The sequence below is a fragment of the Sus scrofa genome, chromosome X, assembly GCF_054392235.1.
Source record: "Sus scrofa isolate SSC_HxYL_T2T_F1_AM1 chromosome X, Sscrofa_HxYL_maternal_Yorkshire_Landrace_v2.0, whole genome shotgun sequence".
In the NCBI taxonomy this organism is placed as follows: domain Eukaryota; kingdom Metazoa; phylum Chordata; class Mammalia; order Artiodactyla; family Suidae; genus Sus; species Sus scrofa.
Genome location: NC_139401.1, coordinates 97439117 through 97461109, shown reverse-complemented (window position 1 = coordinate 97461109; position 21993 = coordinate 97439117). Strand labels below are relative to the sequence as shown.

Sequence of the window (21993 nt, the reverse complement as noted above, 5' to 3'; positions counted from 1 at the left end):
AGTAACTGGTACCTAAGGCAACCAGTTCTTTTAAGAGAATATATAGAATATAAATATACATACAGAATATAGAATATAAATATACATAATTTAAACTTTGGCCCTCAAATAATATAATTAGTACTGTGCCTATCTCTGTGACTGAAAGTAGCATGCACATGACTAATCCTATGCACAAGGTATACACATGAATTTCACTTGTCACAACTCTATCTCAGAAAGTATGAAGCCTTTGCTCAGAGTCAACTCTTTCAGTAAAAGGCCTAGTCAACTTCAACAAATTTTATGAAAAGAGTTTAGAAATCCTGTAGCAAGGTTAAATCCATACAGTCTGTTGAATGAGTGTTGGGTGGCTTACTGAAAGTTAAATACTACAGTTAGCTCTGAGTGGCTTTGGCTTGAAGAACATTTCATTGTCTGTCAATTTCCTCCTATAACCCATGTATCTTTAATATATCTACAGTACTACAGATTATACAAATCTCATTCAAAAGAAATGTCTTGACTTCTAAGCATGTTTTATGATACTTGGAGAGGGAGACCTTAAAAAAATTTACTGACACTGCGAAATTGTCTATTTCCCATAATTCAGTTAGAATTGTGTTCATTACTAAAGTCATCACAGAATGTATAATATCCTTCTTTAAGGAACCACAAATAAAAGCCAGGGGGAAATTTTTAAGGCCTTTATTTTGGTCCTTTAGGTATAAAGAAGTTTCATTAGTTGGTAACTACTATATTTCTGTATCAGGTTAATTTGAGGGAATAAGTTATACCATCATGCTTTTTCTTAAGTAAAAAGGACATTTTTTTCTAGATAATTTCTACCAACTAGATTTAGAGTTGAGGTTGTCAGCAGGTATAATATCTTCTTCATTTAGTTTAAATGGCATTCTTTTATTCTTTTTTTTTTTTGCTTTTTAGGGCCACACTCTTGGCATATGGAGGTTCCCAGGCTAGGGGTCGAATCAGAGCTACAGCTGTCGGCCTACACCACAGTCACAGCAACACAGGATCTGAGCCATGTCTATGACCTACACCACAGCTCACAGCAACACCAGATCCTTAACCCACTTATCAAGGCCAGGGATCGAACCCTCAACCTCATGGTTATTAGTCGGATTCATTTCTGCTGTGCCACAATGGGAACTCCAAGGCATTCAGTTTAAAAGAGCCAGGATAAAACACTCACCAGGAACTCTAAAGGAAAAGTAGAAAAATACAAAAAACAAGCCACACATATTGTTAAAAAATTAATTGTATACTTTATGTTTATACATGTGAACTGTTCAGACATTCACATGTGTTTTTTTGTTTGTTTGTTTTTGTTTTTGTTTTTTTGTCTTTTTTTAGGGCTGCACCATGGCATATGGAAGTTCCCTGGTTAGGGGTCAAATAGGAGCTGTAGCTGCCGCCCTACACCACAGCCACAGCAACACAGGATCTGAGCTGTGTCTTCAACCTACACCACAGCTCACGGCAACGCCAGATCCTTACCCTACTGAGCAAGGCCAGGGATCGAACCCGCATCCTCATGGATACTAGTCGGGTTTGTTAACCACTGAGCCACGATGGGAACTCCCACATGCTTTTTTTTGAATCTTACTGAGAAGAGGGGAAAGAAGAGAGAAAAAGAAAAAGGCAGCCTTTCAATATTAAAAAAGCCATACATCTCAGATTCCAATTTAGATTAACACTATAATACCATCATAAAACAAGTAACAAACTGTCATTAATTTTGAGTTGCTTTGTTAGGAAGAATCATCCTAATTCCTCTTCTACCACAATAGATATGTGTAGAAGCATCTGAACCACCGTAGCGTGGATAAATATATAGCATTACCTGTAAGATACCCTTTCATATTTCAAGGATGCCTTTTATAAGAAAGTAGGTACATAAAAAGGCTCCATGGAGTTCCTGTCATGGCTCAGTGGTGATGAAACCGACTAGTATCCATGAGGACATGGGTTCAATCCCCGGCCTCATTAAGCAGGTTGGGGATCTGGCCTTGCTGTGAGCTGTGGTATAGGTCATGGACGTGGCTGAGATCCTACATTGTTGTGGCAGTGGCATAGGCTGGCAGCTGTAGCTCCGATTCAACCCCTAGCCTGGGAGCTTCCATATGCCACCAGTGTGGCCCTAAAAAGCCAAAAAGAAAGGGAGTCCCTGTTGTGGCACAGCAGAAACGAATCCAGCTAGTGTCCATGAGGATGTGGGTTCGATCCCTGGCCTTGCTCAGTGGGTCAGGGATCTGGTGTGGCCGTGAGCTGCGGTGCGGGCCACAGATGCTGCTTGGATCCTGCATTGCTGTAACTGTGGCATAGGCTGCAGCTACAGCTCCAATTTGACCCCTAGCCCAGGAACTTCCATATACCAAGAGTGTACTTCCCCCACCAAAAAAACAAAAAACTCCGGAGGAAAAAAAAGGCTTCAGTTTTTCAGGCTTATGTTTTCTTAGGGCTCAACCTTTAGATTTTGAGTTTGATTCTCCTCATTTGAGTTATTAGAGATGAAACAAAGTACTTCACGGGGAAATTCTCATCTTCCTAAGCAGTTGGGTTAAGCAGGAGAGGCAAGTTGAAGAAAAGAGTCCTACAGCAGTAGCACTGACCAAAATTTGCTCAGAACACTGTAAACCAACTATAATGGAAAAAATAAGAATCATTAAAAAAAATTTGCTCAGAATCAGCGCTGTTAGAACATATGCTTCATGTCCCTCACATTGATGGATTTAAAAAAATAATAATAATCTGTAATCCTTCTTAAATAAATAGATATCTTTCTAGTTTCTCAAAGCAGAGTTGCGCATTTAACTCATTTCTAAATCAAAATAACTGGAGAGTATAAATAAATTTAAATATTCAATTTCTTAGTGTCCTTATTTAGTTTGAAATCTATGTTTTGAAAATCATACTCACCACATGCAATTGACAGGTAAACTTGAGAATCTGGTGTTTGGTGTAGGATACGAAATGGAGCTACTTTAGCAGTAGAGTCTAAGACTGAATCAAGAGTCCCAACCAGAAGTCCTGTTGTAATAAAGAGACTATTGAAAAAAATATCTTTCAATAAAAGAATAAGTCACGTTCAGCTGTCTAAGCCTCATGATATATTTGCAGCACTTATTTATCTACTTTACAAGATTGTGTATAGAACAGATAAGAATGTAGATTCTGGTACCAGAGATTACCTAGGTTTGAATTCTGGCTCTGGTATTTTCTTGTGTCCATTTGAGCCAGCTGTACTTACCTTTCCTTCGTCCTCAATTGTAAAATAAGGTGGTAAAAATGGAGCCGACCACAAAAGGTGGTTGTAAAGATGAAAACACTTAGAGCAATGCTTAACACATAGTAAAACACTCAATGTTAGTTAACACTATTATTATATAAGAAAACATTGGGTATTTAAACAAGATAAAAACCTTGATTAATTAAAAGGCTTAGGTAAAGGGATTTTCTTTTTGACATGAATTCTCAATCTGGAATTCAAGGTTTTGATCACTTAGTTTCAATTTAATCATCTGATATTTCCTACTCCTCCCTAAAATAAAGTTCGCTGTTTCCTTAAACAGCTAATTTCTCCCTTAAAGTCTGCTCAGCAAGTCTCTTTTTACCTAGAACTGCAAAGGCAAGTCTTGTAGCCCAGTCTAGCTAATCCACATTCTACATTTTCTTCAAGACCCAATTGTCCCACGAAATCTTCACTGGCAATTCCAGGCAATTATGCCTTCCATTGCCTCTGATTACTTACAGCACTTAAAGTCTATATGACACAACCTAGCATTTTGATTATTAGGCTGCTTGTTACAACTACTTTCTAAGTGCTTCTCGCATATTAAATCTTGCCTCCTTATAGATTATTAGTTCTCTGAGGACAAAAATAATGTCTTCTACCTCCAGGTTTGCATCCCTAACTTTTAACACATTGCTGGACACAGCAGGAGCAAAATTTGTTGACTTAACTGTATCAATGACATGGCTGAAATACATAAATCTACCTTCCTTTTCTGAAAGCTTTGATTGGTTGAGTGTTGGTTTTACTTTATGAGACATCCCTCTTTGATTTAGCATACAGACTTTTGAGGGAAAAAAATCAATTATAAAACAGGTCTTTGGCTGTTTTCCTGCCTTTACCCACTTGAAAGGAGTTAAGATTTCAAGCAAGCTTTGAATGAGAATATAGGTAAATTGGCAGATGTGAGGTAGGAAGTCATAAACATAGAGGGAGGTAGATTAGAAGAGTAGGAGAAGGAACAAAAAAAATAAAGGGAAATTTGGCTCAGCTGAAAGGAAAGAGTGGGAGAGTAGATGTAGGAATTGGTAGAAAGTAAAACACAGGGGTCACAAATGCAGCATTAATATCAATTAGCAATCTGACAGAAGGTTTTGATAGTAAAGTATAAAGAATGAATATTATGGCAATCATAACCTGTGCAGATTATACAGCAAAGAAATCTGATATGAAAAAAGCTATAATATGGTTTGAAGACTAAGAAAAAGCAATATGAACATCCAGACAAATATTATGAAAGATGGTACCGGGGAAGAGATAATGGGAATGAGGAGGAGAGACAGAGGAAGAGATTATATGCCAACTAATGATGAGGGAATTACTGGAGGATGTGGAGGGAAAAGGTAAAATAATTCTATCACTTTCAGCCTGAAAAAAAGTGGCTGTGAGAATTGGAGATCTGCCTCAGAGATCAAGGATAAAGTAAGAAAAGTGGGAGTTGGTCAAAGATAAAGAAAGAAAAGTGGGAGCTAAACATATCCAGATGGCCGCTTCAGAGCAATGTTATTGAAATTATTCAGGAAATGCAAAAAAAAAGGAGAATGTTCTCAGTTTGAAGATGATAAAGTGAAAATACTCGAAAAGATAAAAGAGTAGTAGTACAAGACAAACAAAAGAGGCAACTATCCTCAGGTTGAAAAAATGGAATTATGTGTACAAATGTCTGAACATGTAAAAACTTGACAAAATTGTCAAAATAAAGGGATTATAAGTTCAAATAAAAGCATTCATTAAACACCGCACTGTTTTAGCTGCAGGATTTACCTTCCAAGAACTTAAATTCTAAAAAAGCTTTCAAAAAAGTGTTTTCAAATTTGCAAGGAAAATCACTTGTTTCCCCTTTACCATATTTTAAATAAAAGTAGCTCGAATTGTATGTCCTTTTTTTTTATATACACTAGAAAAGCAGTATTACAAGAATGGGAAAAAGAACAAAGAGGTAAAGAAAAGTTTTCAGCTGGAAGTTAACAGTGGGAGTGTGGATGCGTGAGAGAGGAAAGAGAAGCCACAGATAATCATTCCTGGGTAACAGAACAACAATTAGTTCTTTGATAGAAAGTTTGCAACTGGGGACAAAGCAGTCAAAATCACTGGCATGAAAGCTTTTTTTCTTTTTTGCAACCGAAATGTTTGCAAGATTTTAAGTGCCTTGTGCTATTCAGAAGGGAAATTGTTCAGTTTTTGTTAAGTGTTTTAAATCAGGCAGTTAGTGTAAAACCATGCAATAATTTGGAAGCTAGTGCTAGAATACATTCCCAGTCACTTGAGGAAGGCTTCCAGCTCATTAAAGCTATAATCATGTCCCTGCAAGTCATTTAGGAATTAATATGTGCCAATGTCTAAGTTCTAAGTGTACAAGGAGACAGACAACTTTGGGTTGCTTTTCCGTATTCATATAGGTTTATCATCTGACAGACTGAACACTCAAGTTCATTTAAGCCTACACATGGGCAGTTCTACAGCAGTACTAAATTGGGAAGAGAGTAGAAACTGTCTATCAGCTGCATGCTAGAACAAGAGATTTTAAAATATCAAGAAATTCAAATCATCCTTTGAAGATCTATAACTGAGTAAAGTATCAAAGTTCTAGACCCTACTAAAGGTCTATGTGGTTTTGGTAGCATCCTGCCATGTAAGTAGCAACAGACTTCGGAAGGAAACTCATCATCATAATTGGTGTGAAATACTTTTTATTAAATGACACAGCAAGATAAAAAGCAAGATGGAGGGATTTCCCGTCATGGCTCATGGGTTAACGAACCCGACTAGCATCCATGAAGAGGAGGGTTCGATCCCTGGCCTCGTTCAGCGGATTAAGGATCCGGCATTGCGGGAGCTGTGGTGTAGGTCATGGCTGTGGTTCAGATCCCGAGTTGCTGTGGCTCTGGTGTAGGGTGGTGGCTGTAGCTCTGATTGGACACCTAGCCTGGGAATCTCCATATGCCGCAGTTTGGGCCCTAAAAAGACAAAAGACAAAAAAAAAAAAAAAAAAGATATAAACCAAGGTTCTATTATTAAAAAAAAAAACAACAACGGGCATTTTCAGGTAATAACAACAACAATAATAATAATTACTATTATTATTATTATTTTGTCTTTTTGCCTTTTCTTGGGCTGTACCCATGGGAGGTTCCCAGGCTAGGGGTCTAATCAGAGCTATAGCCACCGGCCTACGCCACAGCCACAGCAATGCAGGATGCGAGCCTCAACTTCGACCTACACCACAGCTCACGGCAACACCAGATCCTTAACCCATTGAGCAAGGCCAGGGATCGAACCCGAAACCTCATGGTTCCTAGTCAGATTCGTTAACCACTGCGCCATGATGGGAACTCCAATTATTATTATTTTTAAACAAGTGGCCGCACCTGCAGCATATGGAAGTTCCCGAGCCAGGAGTCAAGCCACAGCCAGTGCAGAAGCAATGCCGAGTAGTTATGCTTCGAGCCACACGGGAAGTCCTAGGTAATAATTATTGTTCATGAACCACTTATTTTTGGATGGATAGAGATAAAGCACCACTGACATCAGAGATGAAAACTATCCTAGCAGTTTATGTAATCCAATGACATACGTTTATCTACTCTATAGTATTCCTCAAAGTAAGCCCAGCTTTTTCCTTTTTAACTACAGAGTTCTCCCCAAGGCAGCCATTGGTGTGAATTTCTACTAATTAGAAAGTTATTTCTAAAATATTTTTGGAGTTCCTGTTGTGGCTCAGCAGTAATGAATCCAACTAGCATCCCTGAGGACATGGGTTCAATCCCTGGCCTTGCTCAGTGGGTTAAGGATCCAGCATTTCTGTGAGCTGCAGTGTAGGTTACATACATGGCTCAGTCCTGGCGTTGCTGTGGCTGTGGTGTAGGCTGGCAGCTACAGCTCCAATTTGATCCCTAACCTGGGAACTTCCATATGCTGTGGGTGCGGCCCCAAAAAGACCAAAAAAAAGAAAAGAAAAAAAAGGAAGGAGACACACTTCTTAGACAAAAGCGTAGTACCTGTGATTATAATGTCTATGGAAATTTGCTGAAAAAAATATTTTACAGATGACCCTTGAACAATGAAGAAGTTAGGTGCGTCAACACCCATGCAGTCAAAAATCTGCATGTAACTCCATAGTTGGCCATCCATTATCTGCAGTTCTGCATCCTTGGAAAAGATACATGTATTCCAATATTCACTGCAGCACTATATACTATAGCCAAGACATGGAAGAACCTAAATGTCCATTGACAGAGGAGTGGCTAAATAAGATGTGGTACATATACACAATGGAATATTACTCAGCCATTGAAAGGAAAGAAATCGCATTTGCAGCAACGTGGATGGATCTAGAAATTATCATGCTAAGTGAAGTCAGACAGTGAGACACCAACATCATATGGTATCATTTGCATGTGGAATCTAAAAAAAGAACACAGTAAACTTCTTTGCAAAACAGATATTGACTCACAGACTTTGAAAAACTTACGGTTTCCAAATGAGATAGGTTGTGGGGTAGGGGGATGTGCTGGGGGTTTAGGATGGAAATGCTATAAAATTTGGTTGTGATGATCATTGTACAACTATAAATGTAAAAAAATTCATTAAAAAAAACTGCGGATCATGTAGTACTATTGTATTTATTGGGGAAAAAAACCCACAATGTAATATTATTCAGCCATAAAAAGAATGAAATAATGCCATTTGCAGCAATATGGATGGACCTAGAGATTATCATACTGAGTGAAGTCAGAAAAAGACAAATATATGATATCACTTATATGTGGAATCTAATAAAATGACATAAAAGAACTTATTTATAAAACAGAAACAAACTCAGATTTCAAAACCAATCTTATGGTACCAGAGGTGAAACCATTGTGGGGAGGGAGGGTGGGAATAACATATACACACGACTGTATAAAGTAGATGATTAATAAGAACTGGCTGCATAGCACAGGAAAATCTACTCAATAGTTTGCAATAACCTGGATGAGAAAGAAGAATGGATATATTTTTATGTATAACTGACTCACATTGCTGTACACCTGAAACTAATACAACATTGTAAGTCACCTATAGTCCAATAAATTTTTTCATTAAAAAAAACAAGATTAGAACTATGTCTAGATACTCATGTTGCAACAGAAGAAAGGGTGGGGGAAAAATGCAATTGCAATGTATACATGTAAGGATAACCCGACCCCCTTGCTGTACAGTGGGAAAAAAAAAAAAAACAAGATTAAAAGAAAAAGAAAGAAAACCCCACATAAAGGTGGACCTAAGCAGTTCAAACCCTGCATTGTTCAAGGTTGAACTGTATATATACAGATATTACAGTAAAGTTTGGCTTCATGACTTGCCAATAGGGCCTCGTGCTTAGAAGGGCTCCATGCTGTATACTTTATTTTATTATTTTTAAAATTTATTTATTTTTTGTCTTTTTGTCTTTCTAGGGCCTCACCTGTGGCATATGGAGGTTCCTAGGCCAGGGGTCGAATCGGAGCTGTAGCCGCCTGCCTACGCCACAGCCACAGCAATGCAGGATCCAAGCCACGCCTGAGACCACCATAGCTCACAGCAACGCCAGATCCTTAACCCACTGAGTGAGGCCAGGGATCGAACTCGAAACCTCATGGTTCCTAGTTGGATTCATTTCCGCTGTGCCATGACAGGACCTCCCATGCTTGCTATTTTAATACTTCTCTCTCACCATCTTAGCATTCTTAATTTTTGGAGTTTCCGTTGTGGCTCAGCAGTAACGAACTCTACTATTATCCATAAGGATGTGGGTTCAATCCCTGTCCTCGCTCAGTAGATTAAAGATGTGGCCGGCATTGCCGTGAGCTGCGGTGTAGGTCACAGATGTGGCTCAGATCTAGCACTGCTGTGGCTGTGGTGTAGGCCAGCGGCTGCAGCTCTGATTCGATCCCTAGCCTGGGACCTTCCATATGCAATGGGTGTGGCCTTAAAAATATTATAAATAAATAAAAATAAAATTCTTAATTTTGGGGGGGTTTCCATCGTGGTGCAGCAGAAACGAATCTGACTAGGAAACATGAGGATGTGGGTTCAATCCCTGGCCTCGCTCAGTGGGTTCAGGAGTTGCCCTGAGCTGTGGCGTAGGTCGCAGACACTGCTCAGATCTGGTGTTGCTGTGGCTGTGGCGTAAGCCAGAGGCCACAGCTCCAATTGGACCCATAGCCTGGAAACCTCCATATGCCATGGGTGTGGCCCTAAAAGACAAAAAGACCAAAAAAAAAAAATTCTTAATTTTTGAACAAAGAGCCCTGCATTTTCATTTTGCATTGGGCCATACACATTAGGTAGCCAGTCCTGGTTTCAGTGGTTATCTCTGGGCAGCAGGATGATGAGTGATCATTAGTTTCTTTTTATACCTATACATATTTTTCTAAAAATTTTCCAATGTACATTTTTTAACTTTTAAGATAGAAAAATAAAGTTATTTCTTAACGCATTTAGAAAACAAAGAAAAAGGAAGGTCTTTCTTAGGATAAGTAAAATGCTACTGCCTTGCAACTTTGGGACAAATACAAAATAAATGCTCTATTCAACATGATAGGTCTTCAAACACTATGATTATAGTTATCTTCTTTCACCTTTGTTATTCTTCTCTTCTCCTAGCTTAAAATATACCTAGTTCTTTCACATGTTTGTTATATGATTGTCTGGGCTTCTTATTTCTTCAACCATTCTCTTAACATATGTATTTGCCAAAGCCTCTTATAAAATGTGTCATTCAAACCTAAATACTAGATAAGATCTGAACAAATGCAAGGTTTTTTTTTGTTTTTTTTTTTTGTCTTTTGTTGTTGTTGTTGCTATTTCTTGGGCCGCTCCCGCGGCATATGGAGGTTCCCAGGCTAGGGGTCGAATCGGAGCTGTAGTCCCCGGCCTACGCCAGAGCCACAGCAACGCAGGATCCGAGCCGCGTCTGCAACCTACACCACAGCTCACGGCAACGCCAGATCGTTAACCCACTGAGCAAGGGCAGGGACCGAACCCGCAACCTCATGGTTCCTAGTTGGATTCGTTAACCACTGCGCCACGACAGGAACTCCGGTTTTTTTTTTTAATATTGTGGGCTACATGGTTCTATTAATATAGTGAACAATCATATTAGTTTTAGTCATACATCATATCATCACCATACTAAGATTGTGATCAACTAACCTGCTTTGATCTTTTTCACAAATAAAAGCACCAACCTAGGTAGTCTCTGTCCTGTACAGCTGATTTTAAAAAACCGATTAAATGAAGTTTACATTTACCCCTGTTAAATTTTATCTCACTGATTTCAACTGTGTATTTTAACTTGTCCAGATCTTTCTGAATCTAGATTTTTATCTTCTATGATGGTGATTCTCAACCCTAAACGCAAATCTGAATCATTTGGAGGAGTTTAAAAACTACTCAAGCTTAACTTTTAAAACTATTAAAGCCTGGAGATTCTAATTTAATTCATCTGGGATATGGCCCAGGTCTTCTATTTTTTTCCTTAAGTTAGTATTATAAAAATTTTCAAAAAGAGAATAATATACTAATACTTCTATGTGCCATCACCAAACTTCAAAAATATCAACATTTTATCATCTTCTATTATTTGTCCCTCTTAGCGTATTTTTTTTTTTCTTTTTAAGGCCATACCTGCGGCATATGGAAGTTCCTGGGCTAGGGGTAGAATCTGAGCTGCAGCTGCTAGCTTATGACAGCCACAACACCAGATCTGAGCCGCATCTGCAACCTATGCCGATCCTTAACCCACTGAGCAAGGCTAGGGATCGACCCCCATCCTCCTGGATACTAGTCAGGTTCTTTTTATTTTATTTTATTTTTTTATTTTTAATTTTTTTTTGTCTTTTTGCCATTTCTTGGGCCACTCCCGTGGCATATGGAGGTTCCCAGGCTAGGGGTCGAATCGGAGCTGTAGCTGCCAGCCTACACCACAGCCACAGCAACGCGGGATCCAAGCCACGTCTGCAACCTACACCACAGCTCACGGCCACGCCGGATCCTTAACCCACTGAGCAAGGGCAGGGACCGAACCCACAACCTCATGGTTCCTAGTCGGATTCGTCAACCACTGCGCCACGACGGGAACTCCCTAGTCGGGTTCTTAACCTGCTGAGCCACAATGGAAACTCCCCTCCTAGAGTATTTTAAAGTAAATCCCAGATATCGTATCATTTTACCCATACATACTCCAGGATCATTTAGTTTGTATAAAAGGTTCTCAGTTGACTCTAACATGCAGCCAGTGTTGAGAAAACTGATCTATGGTATTAATTGTCTCTTTCGACTTTCAGACATCTGCAAAATTGATAAACATTCCTTTTTTACATTATGTTAATGATAATGACGAACGAGTAGGTCCAAGGGCTGAGTTTTGGAGGAAGGGATACTATAAAATAGCCAACTCTTGAAGATGGTACTCATTATCAATGCACTAGTTTAGTACACTTTCATTTGACAAGTGGCTCTTTCTGCTTGTAAACTAAATTGAGGACACTATGTAAGGCAACACTGCCTGAGCTGCAGAAGTGTCATTAAAATGAACTTCCTAATACAAACAAGATTTAATTTCCATTCTAAGTAAAATGTTTGATTATAAATTTTAGCCAAAGAAATGACTGCTGGAACTTTAGAGTGGATTCTGTATCCTGTCTTAAGTTGCCACGTTTACCAAGTCAAACAAGTACACCTTCTTCACTGAATTTTTTATAATCTCAAGTTCATTAAATGTTAATGAACAAAGTAATTAGTAAACTGACAACATACTTAGTAGGAAAGAGAGGAGAAAGCAGTGTTCTCAGTAGAGGCTGTAGGTTTTCCTGTTTACTGCTTTTGCTACCAGATGTAAATCCTTAAAACAAGACTGTGAATGCTTATTTGATAATAATCGGATAGCCACCGTTGACATTTTGAAAGCTGCCAGCTTTGGAAAACAGTTAATAATTCTTTTGTCCTGTTTTCCTTCTCGCTGTATTCCTTTAAAGACATTTACTTGAAAGCTGGATCTATGTAAGCACTCATTTCCTTCCCTAACTGAAATCTATGTTTCATTAAAGGATTTAGAATTTTTTAAAGGTAAGTAATTGATGCCAAAAATGGCAGATTACAATGTCATGTGGGGAAAAAAAGAATACATGAATTACCGATCAAACTCAGCTAAAGATTAGAACCATCTAAGGATTAAAACATAAGAAATATGAGAATTGTTTACCGTCTTTATTTACAGCGCCTTAATACACTTTAAGACTTATGCGTCAATGTACAAAAAGAGTAGCCCTCAGAAAATTAAAGAAAATACATCTGAATTCCTAGGTGCAAAGTAAAAACCAAGTGTGGCAGCAAAAGAATAAATTTATATATAGTACAGTACTTTAAAAACATTATTTAGAGGAGTTCCCGTCGTGGCGCAGTGGAAATGAATCTGACTAGGAACCATGAGGTTGCAGGTTTGATCCCTGGCCTCACTCAGTGGGTTAAAGATCCGGCATTGTCGTGAGCTGTGGTGTAGGTCGAAGATGTGGCTTGGACCTGGCGTGGCTGTGGCTGTGGTGTAGGCCGGCAGCTGTAGCTCCGATTGGACCCCCCTAGCCTGGGAACCTCCATATGCTGCAGGTCCGGCCTTACATAGCCAAAAAAAAAAAAAGAAAAAAAGGAACTAAACCTGGCCATGATTTTGGTTAGTTTAAACAAGAGGACAACTACTATAATGATAAAAATCAACAAATGTGATTATCTTGTTTTAAAAAGTCACTTTTTTTTATACTGGAGTAAGAAAGTAAAAAACAAGACCATCTAGGTTGGAGTTGAAAGGGCAGTGGAGACAAACAACAAAGGTTTAATTCTCAGGTCCCTTTAATTTTCTAACTCAGATTTCCTAGGTTTTCCTCTTTTGTTGATGAGGGCATTGCTCTTCAACAACTTTTCTAGTTGCTCAGGGCACTATACCTTGGGTCTCATATTTTTAACCACAAATATATGAATCTGGAGTACTTTCTGTGTCCCCAACAAATGCCATCTTTTGCTTTTGCACTATCGTATCATTCCTCCCACTTAGAATGTCCTCCCCAGTTCTCTCCACCAAACCACATTCCAGATATCGTTAGTGCTGAGAGATGGCTTATTTAATTAAAGAACAATCCAAATGGGTTTTTGGCAAGTTGCTCCACAGATGTCACCTTGGAATTCTGCCACTAGAATACCACCTATTGTTATTAATCACTGCTTTTAGGAAATCTTTGTATTATTTAACAGGACATTGGATAAGCACACATTACACCAGATCCTGGGCCTGGAAAATCGCTTTGGGAGTTTCAAATACTCCTCGTGCACGACTATGTATGAGCCACTCGAACCAGGCTGATATTATTATTGACTATCCCAGTAATTACATATTCCCTTGCTTTCTTGTTTATTATTTTTCTGTCCCATCAGATTATAAAACCTGTGAGGGTAGACACTATTTCTGTTTTATTCATGGCTGTGTATCAAGTACACAGGACAGTAGCCAGCTACCACACATTTTTCTGCTTCCCTTCACAGCAAAATTCCTAGCCAGAATTATGTATATTCACTCTGCTCCCAAATATCTGCTTGGCTCATACACTCTAGTTCCTCTGGTCTGTGTTCATAGGTCACCTTGAAGAAGGCTTCCTGGACCAAATTTATCTAAAATACCGAATCCCTACTCTCTTTAATACTATACCTTATTTGATTTTTTTTTTGTATTGATTACCACCAGCAGCCATATATTTTTTTGTCTTCTTTTTAGGGCCACACTCTCAGCATATGGAGGTTCCAGGGTAGGGGTCAAATCGGAGCTGTTGCTGTCTGCCTACACCACAGCCACAGCAATTCGGGATCCGAGCTGCGTCTGCATCCTACACCACAGCTCACGGCAACACCGGATCCTTAACCCACTGATCGAGGCCAGGGATCGAACCTGCATCCTCATGGATACTAGTCGGGTTCCTTACCATTGAGCCACAAGAGGAACTCCTTTTTTTTTTTTTTAAGTAGCTATATATTATTTATTTGTCTCCCTCAACTAGAATGTTAGCCCCATGAGAAAAGGTATTTTGGTTTTGCTCACTGCTGTTATCTCTAGCACCTAAAAGAGTGCTGGATTTTTCAGAAGGCACTCAGTAATTATGTGTTGAATGAATATATCTTGTACCATCAGATTAAGGATTTATTCTTGTTTTTTGTTTTTTGTTTCTGTTTTTGTTCTTTTTTTGTCTTTTTGCCATTTCTTGGGTCACTCCCGAGGCATATGCAAGTTCCCAGGCTAGGGGTTGAATCGGAGCTGTTGCTGTCTGCCTACACTACAGTCACAGCAACTCGGGATCGAGATCAGAGCCGCATCTGCGACCTACACCACAGCTCACGGCAATGCTGGATCCTTAACCCACTGAGTAAGGCCAGGGATGGAACCTGCAACCTCATGGTTCCTAGTTGGATTCATTAACCCCTGTGCCATGACGGGAACTCCAAGATTTATTCTTATCTTTTGTGCTCATATAGCAGCAGCAAAAGGTGGAAAACTGGGCAGATTTTCTAACATAAAAGCAATAAAATGCTACAAATTTAGACCCTATTTGATCTTCAGGCACAGGAAATGGCACTTAACATCTTATTCCTTCATTAATAGATAAGGGAATGTTAAATGTTTATATAGTTGCTCATGGGTTCCAAAACTCATTTGACTCATAAAAATGCCCGTGAGATAGGAAAGATAAGTTTTGTTCCCATTTTACAAGTGACAAAACAAAGCCTTTACAAAATAATTACAATTGAATAGGCACACAAAAATATTAAAGAATCGGGAAAATAAAGGAAGCAGGGTTAATGGGGTAAGTAGAATTACTGGGCAAGGTGATATATGTGTTATTTGCAGAGTTGTGCTTGTAGTTCACTCATTAAAATCTCACATGCTAACCCCTGAGAAGGGTAAATTACACTGTGCTCAGTTCCTTCCCTGGAACACTTTGATCCACGTGAAATCAAGTAAAAAGTCACCTTTAGAGATCTCTTTGAATGATAGAGAACAGCTCTGTAGGTTTTGAAAAATTAAGGATGGTCAGTGGCATTGCTTTATTTATTTATTTTTATTTTTTTATTTTTTTGGCTGCACCTGCAGCATATGGAAGTTCCTGGGCCAGGGACTGAATCCCAGCTACTGGCGGATCCTTTAATCCACTGCTCGGGCCAGGGATCAAACCTGTGTCTCCCCAGTGAGCCAAACTGCTGCAGACAGGTGTTTTCTTTGGGTTTTTGGGGTTTTTTTGGTCTTTTTTTGTCCTTTTAGGGCCACATCCACGGCATATGGAGGTTCCCAAGCTAGGGGCTGAATCAGAGCTGTAGCTGCCGGCCTACACCAGAGCCACAGCAACTCGGGATCTGAGCCGCGTCTGCAACCTACACCACAGCTCACAGCCACGCCGGATCCTTAACCCACTGAGTGAGGCCAGGGATCAAACCTGCAACCTCATGGTTCCTAGTCGGACTCGTTTCTGCTAAGCCACCACAGGAACTCTTGTAGGCAGGTTCTTAATCCACTTTGCCACAGTGGGAACTCAAGTGTCATCACTTCTTAGTCTTTTATTAGAATGAAATCTACTTGACAGCAAATATTACAGATGTGGCTCGGATTCCGCATTGCTGTGGCTGGCGTAGGCCGGCAGCTATGGCTCTAATTAGACCCCTACCCTGCGAACCTCCATATGCCGAGGGTGCAGCCCTAAAAAATGACAAAAAGACAAAAAAAAAATGAAGTCTGAGAGGGACTGTCAATCCAACACACAAGAACCTGCTTACACTATTCATATATGGAAAAATTCAAGAGTAAAATACTCTCAACAAACTATCTAGATTAAAGCTTCCTAATTGGCAAATTTTCCTAAGTCCCATATACTAGTGTACTTAATAGAATGTAGCCCCATAATTTCACTCATGTAGTGGCTCCCATCTGCCAAGCAGAGCAAATTGTTGATTTGTGCTTAATAAGCCAAATATGCATAAATTATTTTTAATTACATAAAGCTAGGTGCTAAATTTAGGTGCCAGAGAAAAGTCATCACCCTACCAGCCAGGAGGAACAAGCAATAATAAAAGGTAACTGCAAAAAACCAGAAGGGTGAATTACTTCTCTTAAGTGAAAACCACTTTATCTGAAAAATAATCTTATGTATAACAAAACTCACAAGATACTCCACCCTGTTGTGAACCGGGACAATTAAGATAAAGCTAGGCAAATCCTTAGTAATCTATCAGATATCCACTAGAAGTGTTTCAGAAATTTAGAAAAGGCCTTCAGAATTCTAACTTCCAAATTAGCCTCCTGCTATAACCATTCTAGGATTCTCTGTTGCTCCAATTCCATTATTAGAATTTTAAAAAGGCCAACGAACTTCACCAAGTTCATAACTAAAGTCATTACATTGCTGGTCCTTACTGCCAATTATCACATGGCCAAGAAATGAAATCTTAAAGAAAGTACAACTATTAACATTTCTAGATGGTCATTATCTTTTCTTCATTAAAGCAAAATGTATAAATGAATCTTTTAAAGGAGGAGCACCTAACACTGGATTTTAGCAAACAAAATGGACAAAGGCAAGCTTATGTTGGCGCACAAACTCCTATGAGAGCTAATGCAAACGTAGATTTGTGGTAAAGCACAGCAACGCTCTTGGCTTCATAATTTTAAGTAAGAATACAGTAATTGAGCAGCCATGAAAATCAGTACACATTTTTGCTCTGGACCAAAGAGAACTAAACAAACCTTAAAAATGTCTATTTGCTTCATTCTGATGCATTTTATTTAATTTACATGAAATATAGTGGCCCCTCTCATGTGGTAATTTCAAGCATCTTGACAATACCACAGGTAAAGCGAAAATGCAGACATACAAATGGAGCACAAAAACGGGGCTCTGGCTATTCTCAACACACAGGTGTGGCAGAAATCTTGGCTTATTTCTTCAGACAAAGCACTTAATCTAGAGAGATGGAGCTAGAGTAAATGGGAGTGGGACAGAGATAAGAAATTGGTACAAGAAACTGATCCATGCTTTAAGAAAGCAGGTCAAATGAAAAACCAAACACAGAAAACAGTTATTTAAAGGAAATGTGCAACAAGTAAAAAAAAAAAAAACAAAACATTTACTACTATATAACAGGGCTGGATCCTCAAAAATCTGATTTACCTATTCCTTTCCAGGAACACAGTTGTATAAAGTGAAACACATTTATTTGGTAAATGTGAGCAAGAGCACCAGGAAGATTCTGGTCAAGTAGAGTTATGGGGAACCGAAATATGCTGTGACCCCGAGCTGGAACATCTATTTTAAATATATTCTGATCTGTTCTCAATGGACTCAAGTGGATAAATTATATAACTGGGTAACTATGAACATTGATTCTCAAATTTTAATCTGGAAAACATAGCCATCTATTAAATGGAAAGACTCCTCTGCACAACAATATTTGTAATTTTTGAAAATCAGAAAAGGACAAAATGTGAAGCATTTGGGGGGTGAGTTTTTGGGGGTTTTTGGTTGGTTGGTTGGTTGGTTTTAGGCCGACCCGACCCAGGGGCATGTGGAAGAAACCTGCACCACAGCAGTGACCCAAGCCGCTGCAGTGACGCCAGATCTTAACCTGCTGTGCCACAGGAGAACACCAAAATGTGATCAATGAGGCAATTCTTGTCGCTGTATTTTCAAGAAAGCCTTTTTAGAAGCTGGATAGGATGAATGGGTCTTGCAGGATTTTTTTTTTTTAATGTCCCACAGAACCTCAGAATTCTCTCCACACTGCGGGTGTTTAGAAAAAAAGAAAATAACAGCACATGTTCATCACCATCTCAACAACACACACTGATTTGGCACCTATTTATTATCTTTCATTTTATCCTCTCAACTCTGAGGTAGACACCATTTAACAGGAGAGAAAAAGCAATGTCATCTCCTCTGTGAAGCTTGACACAATCTTTCAGTTATTTGATTCTAATTACAATTTGCTTGGTTTAGTAGTTATGGGTTATATTTATAATTTGCATGGTTTGCTGGTTACTTCCCCCAAACCCGGCCCTCTACCACTTATCCAGATTATGAGTACTTTAAAGGCAGGGAACTGAATCTTAATCATCTTTGTGCCCTAGCATTCCATGCGGCACATAGTAGGTGCTTAAGTTTGAGTAAATGAAAGAATTTGTCGAATGTCATTCAACCAGAGATTAAGGATGGGACTAAAATGCAGGTTTTGGGACTCGTTCTTCCCATTCCTTCTCGCTGCTTAGTTAAGCCTGGTCCATCACTTCAAGGCCACAATACCAAAGGAGAAACTGTCACGAAAAAAGCTCTGATCTCCCCGACGACCAAAACTTTCAATGCCCATGCCCTAGACGACTGGTCTCAAAACCAAATTCCTTGGAGGCTTTACACCTTTGACCCAGATAGAGTTCTTGATCTGTAAATCAAAGTGAAGGCAGGATGGATTAGGCGGGAAGAGAAACTTCCGTTTGTTTAAATGGTTTGCTTACAACCTTGGCTTTGAAAGAAAGGGCAGCGCCAAATTCTAAAGAGAAATGAATTACGACAGTTTCTTTGGGAGGGGATCCCAAGCACAGAAAACTTGGCAACAAAGAGGAAGATGCTAAATCGGGGTGGGGGTGGGGTGTCAGCAATTCTGAGACCTACCTCTCGCCCTCCCCTGCCCCGGACTCCCTATTCTCTCATTTGATGTGGATCCCTCGAGATAGGACTGGAGCGCCTCCTTGTCTCCTCATCATCCCCCCTCCCACACAATTACCGCCCCCCGACTCCGGCCCGGGTGGTGATGATCTATGGAGGGGGGTGAAAAAAAGTTAAGTCCACAACTGCGAGCCTGCCCTAGTCACCTGCCAAAATGCGACCTGCCCACGTCTAACGCTCGTCACCAGCCCCCTCCCCCATGGGAAGCGACAGGGCAGGTACTCAGCCTCAGAAAGAACCCCCTCCTTTACCTCGGATTGTTCCCTAGCCTCAGAAAGAACTCCTCCTCCCTTTTCCGGTCCCACTCAAGGAGCGACAACCGATCCGGGGAGGCGTTCTCGGGACTCGATGAGGGGACCGAAAGGTGGCGGGAGAAGAACCCTAGTGCCCCTCCGTCACCCCCAGCGCCCAGGGTTTAGCACTGGGCACGGGGCGGCGACTAGTAACTGACTCCCTCACCACCTTTTAAGGACCAGCAAACACTGCCCCGAGGCGAGATGGGGGGCAATGGCCACTGCTTACCTGTGAGTCCCCCTCCGCCTTCCTCTCCGTAGCCCCGACGCCGCTGCAGCACGAAGTAGTCGTTGGACCTTTCCATCAGCCACAGCTTCAGCGCATTTTTCAGGAGCACTTCCTCGGGCTTCAGCCACATAGCGAAGAACTTTGTGCCGCCCGGGGGCAGCGACCCAGATGCCCTCCTCACCTCACCCCCTCCACCCGTTTCCTTCCCTCTACTTCTCCTCCCACCAAATCCGCCTCAGGCGGCAGCCGCTCAGATTCTGGTTTTCCACACTTCCCCCAACCCTCCCTTCTCTCCCACGTAGGCAGAGAGATTGCCAATTCCCTCCCACAGCGCTACCGCCCGACTGGGAAATAGTCCCGTTTCTTTCCCTTCTGGGAGTTGTAGTTTTCTCCCCGTTTTTCTGTATCCAAGCATCAGCAGCGCAGGACTACACTTCCCACAATCCACAGGGGGTGAGAACTAGGTGGGAGTGCTTTCAAAGCGGGTCCCGCCACCAGTTAAGTGGATTTTGCCTATGGAAAGTTTAAAACGGTTTTGTGTCAAATGAGTGAGTCCCGGGTATAAAACTGTTGTTTCTTTTCATCATTTTACAGCCGAGGTGTTAAACTGTAGAATACAAATTTTCCGGAATTTGGGAGTAACGGACGGCTATTCTGGGAAGGAGCAGCAGCGGCAACCAACGTTTAATGAACTCTTACTATGTACTAAAGCGATTTCACGTACAATGCCTCATGCAATCCTTACTGAAGTCTCACGAAATATATCTCATTCCTCACTTAGCACATAAATAAACCAGTGCTCAGACAGGTTAGGTGACTTATCCAAGGTCACACAATAAGTGGACTCTGATACGATTCTTTGTCTGATTCAAAATCTGCCTTAGATAAAGCTTTTTCTGCCCTTCCTGTAGGAAGAATATAAAATCTCCAGAAGCTATGTAGTGTTTTTTATGCCATGTGCTCCTCCCTTCCCCGATTTCTTTATTGAACTATTGTAATATGCCACAGAAAATGTCATCCAACTTTGCTTTGCTGGATCTAAACAATTTATGAGCAGTTTTTTCTTTTTCTTTCTTAAGCTCTTTAAGGAAAATAAAATCGCTTTCAGGGAAGCCTGCACCTCTTTGTACCTTGGCAATGATACCCTTAAACATTAAGGTGAATGAGGTCAGTGGTGTGTGAGACATATCTGTGAGGAATTATTTGAAGGACGATTTTATGTACTACAATAACTAAACCCACCAGAATTAAACAGTGCACTAAAAGCGAAATCAGGCTTGTAGGAAGGAAGGAGTAGGGAGGGAGGCAGTGCACCAAATCAAGGGGCTCTTGGCAGGGTCTTTCCAGAATGAAGCCTGAAGGAGCTGGCTTTTAAAAACAATGGGGTAGAGCACACCTGGATGCCAAGTTGTGGGGTCAAAAAACTCCGCCTTTGGAGGAGATTCTCTGGCTTAAACCTCCCAAAATATGGGCCAGCCCAAAGGAGGCAGGTGAGAGCTACAAACAGGGATTTTTCTTGGAGGTGAGAAATGGGTCATTTGGGGATTCTCTTCTTCTAAAATGCAGTCTTTAGTCCCAAGGCAGCTTTCTGGAGAAGATGGGGAGAGGCAGTTTTCCCAGAGCCTAAACTGCAATATATCCTTGGGAAAAGCCATCCTAATTTGGATGTGTGCTAAAGAAGATAATTTCTCATCTTCCTGGTGAAAGATCCGTAAATGTGGCAAATGTAGAGATGTGAGATATCCTTTCTTTTTAACTTTCCTTCCTCTTTTTATTTCCTTCCTCATCAAACCACATTCTTTTCCAATACCTTTAAACTTTAGAGTTGCAGAAAAGGGCTGTCCAGAACTAGATGATTCCTCTGCCTCTTTACTCCACAACTCCATTCAGATATACCCACATGCTCCCTGTTATAGAATCAGACCCACTTTGGGCTCCGAACAGGGAGGGCATTTAGCAAGCTCCTGCAATAGTAAACAAACATTTCATTGATTATATAAAGAAAACACTTTGAAATTACGCCTGTGATATAAAATTTTAATCACGAACTGTATTTCAAGACTTTGCAAATAAAAGTGTTTTTCTGCAAGTGCCTTAAAAAAAAACCAGAGCATGTCACTCTATTCAATTGTGTATGTTCACATGCATTGTTTTTAGGGAAGAAAGACTGGAATTACAAACTGCCTTGGATGTCACTGCTGATACTGGCTGGTAATAACCCTCATTAATAAGCTTGTACATTTTTACATCCATACTTTGCAGATGAACAGGAGGCTCAGAGAAGTTAAGTAACTTGTCTAAGATCATGTAACTACATAAATGGCAGAGCTGGGATTTGAACCTGGATTTGTCTGGCTATAAACCATAACAATGTACTATCTATGAATATGGTTTGTAGATACCTCAAACACA

The 21993-nt window shown here is 40.2% G+C and overlaps 1 protein-coding gene across 3 annotated transcripts in view; it reads right to left on the bottom strand.

Moving 5' to 3' along the window:
- TBC1D8B (TBC1 domain family member 8B) overlaps positions 1–19876 on the bottom strand; it is a 73708-nt gene extending 53832 nt beyond the window's left edge. For 2 of the 3 annotated variants that reach the window (XM_003135293.6, XM_085008040.1), the window contains exons 1-2: positions 19582–19876; positions 2920–3030 (exon numbers count right to left, since the gene is read on the bottom strand). In XM_003135293.6, coding sequence (XP_003135341.2) covers positions 2920–3030; positions 19582–19711 — 241 coding nt within the window. In that variant the 5' untranslated portion in view covers positions 19712–19876. The remainder of the gene's footprint in view (positions 1–2919; positions 3031–19581) is intronic. The other variant, XM_085008041.1, reaches the window with a different exon arrangement.
- Positions 19877–21993: the final 2117 nt, after the last annotated feature.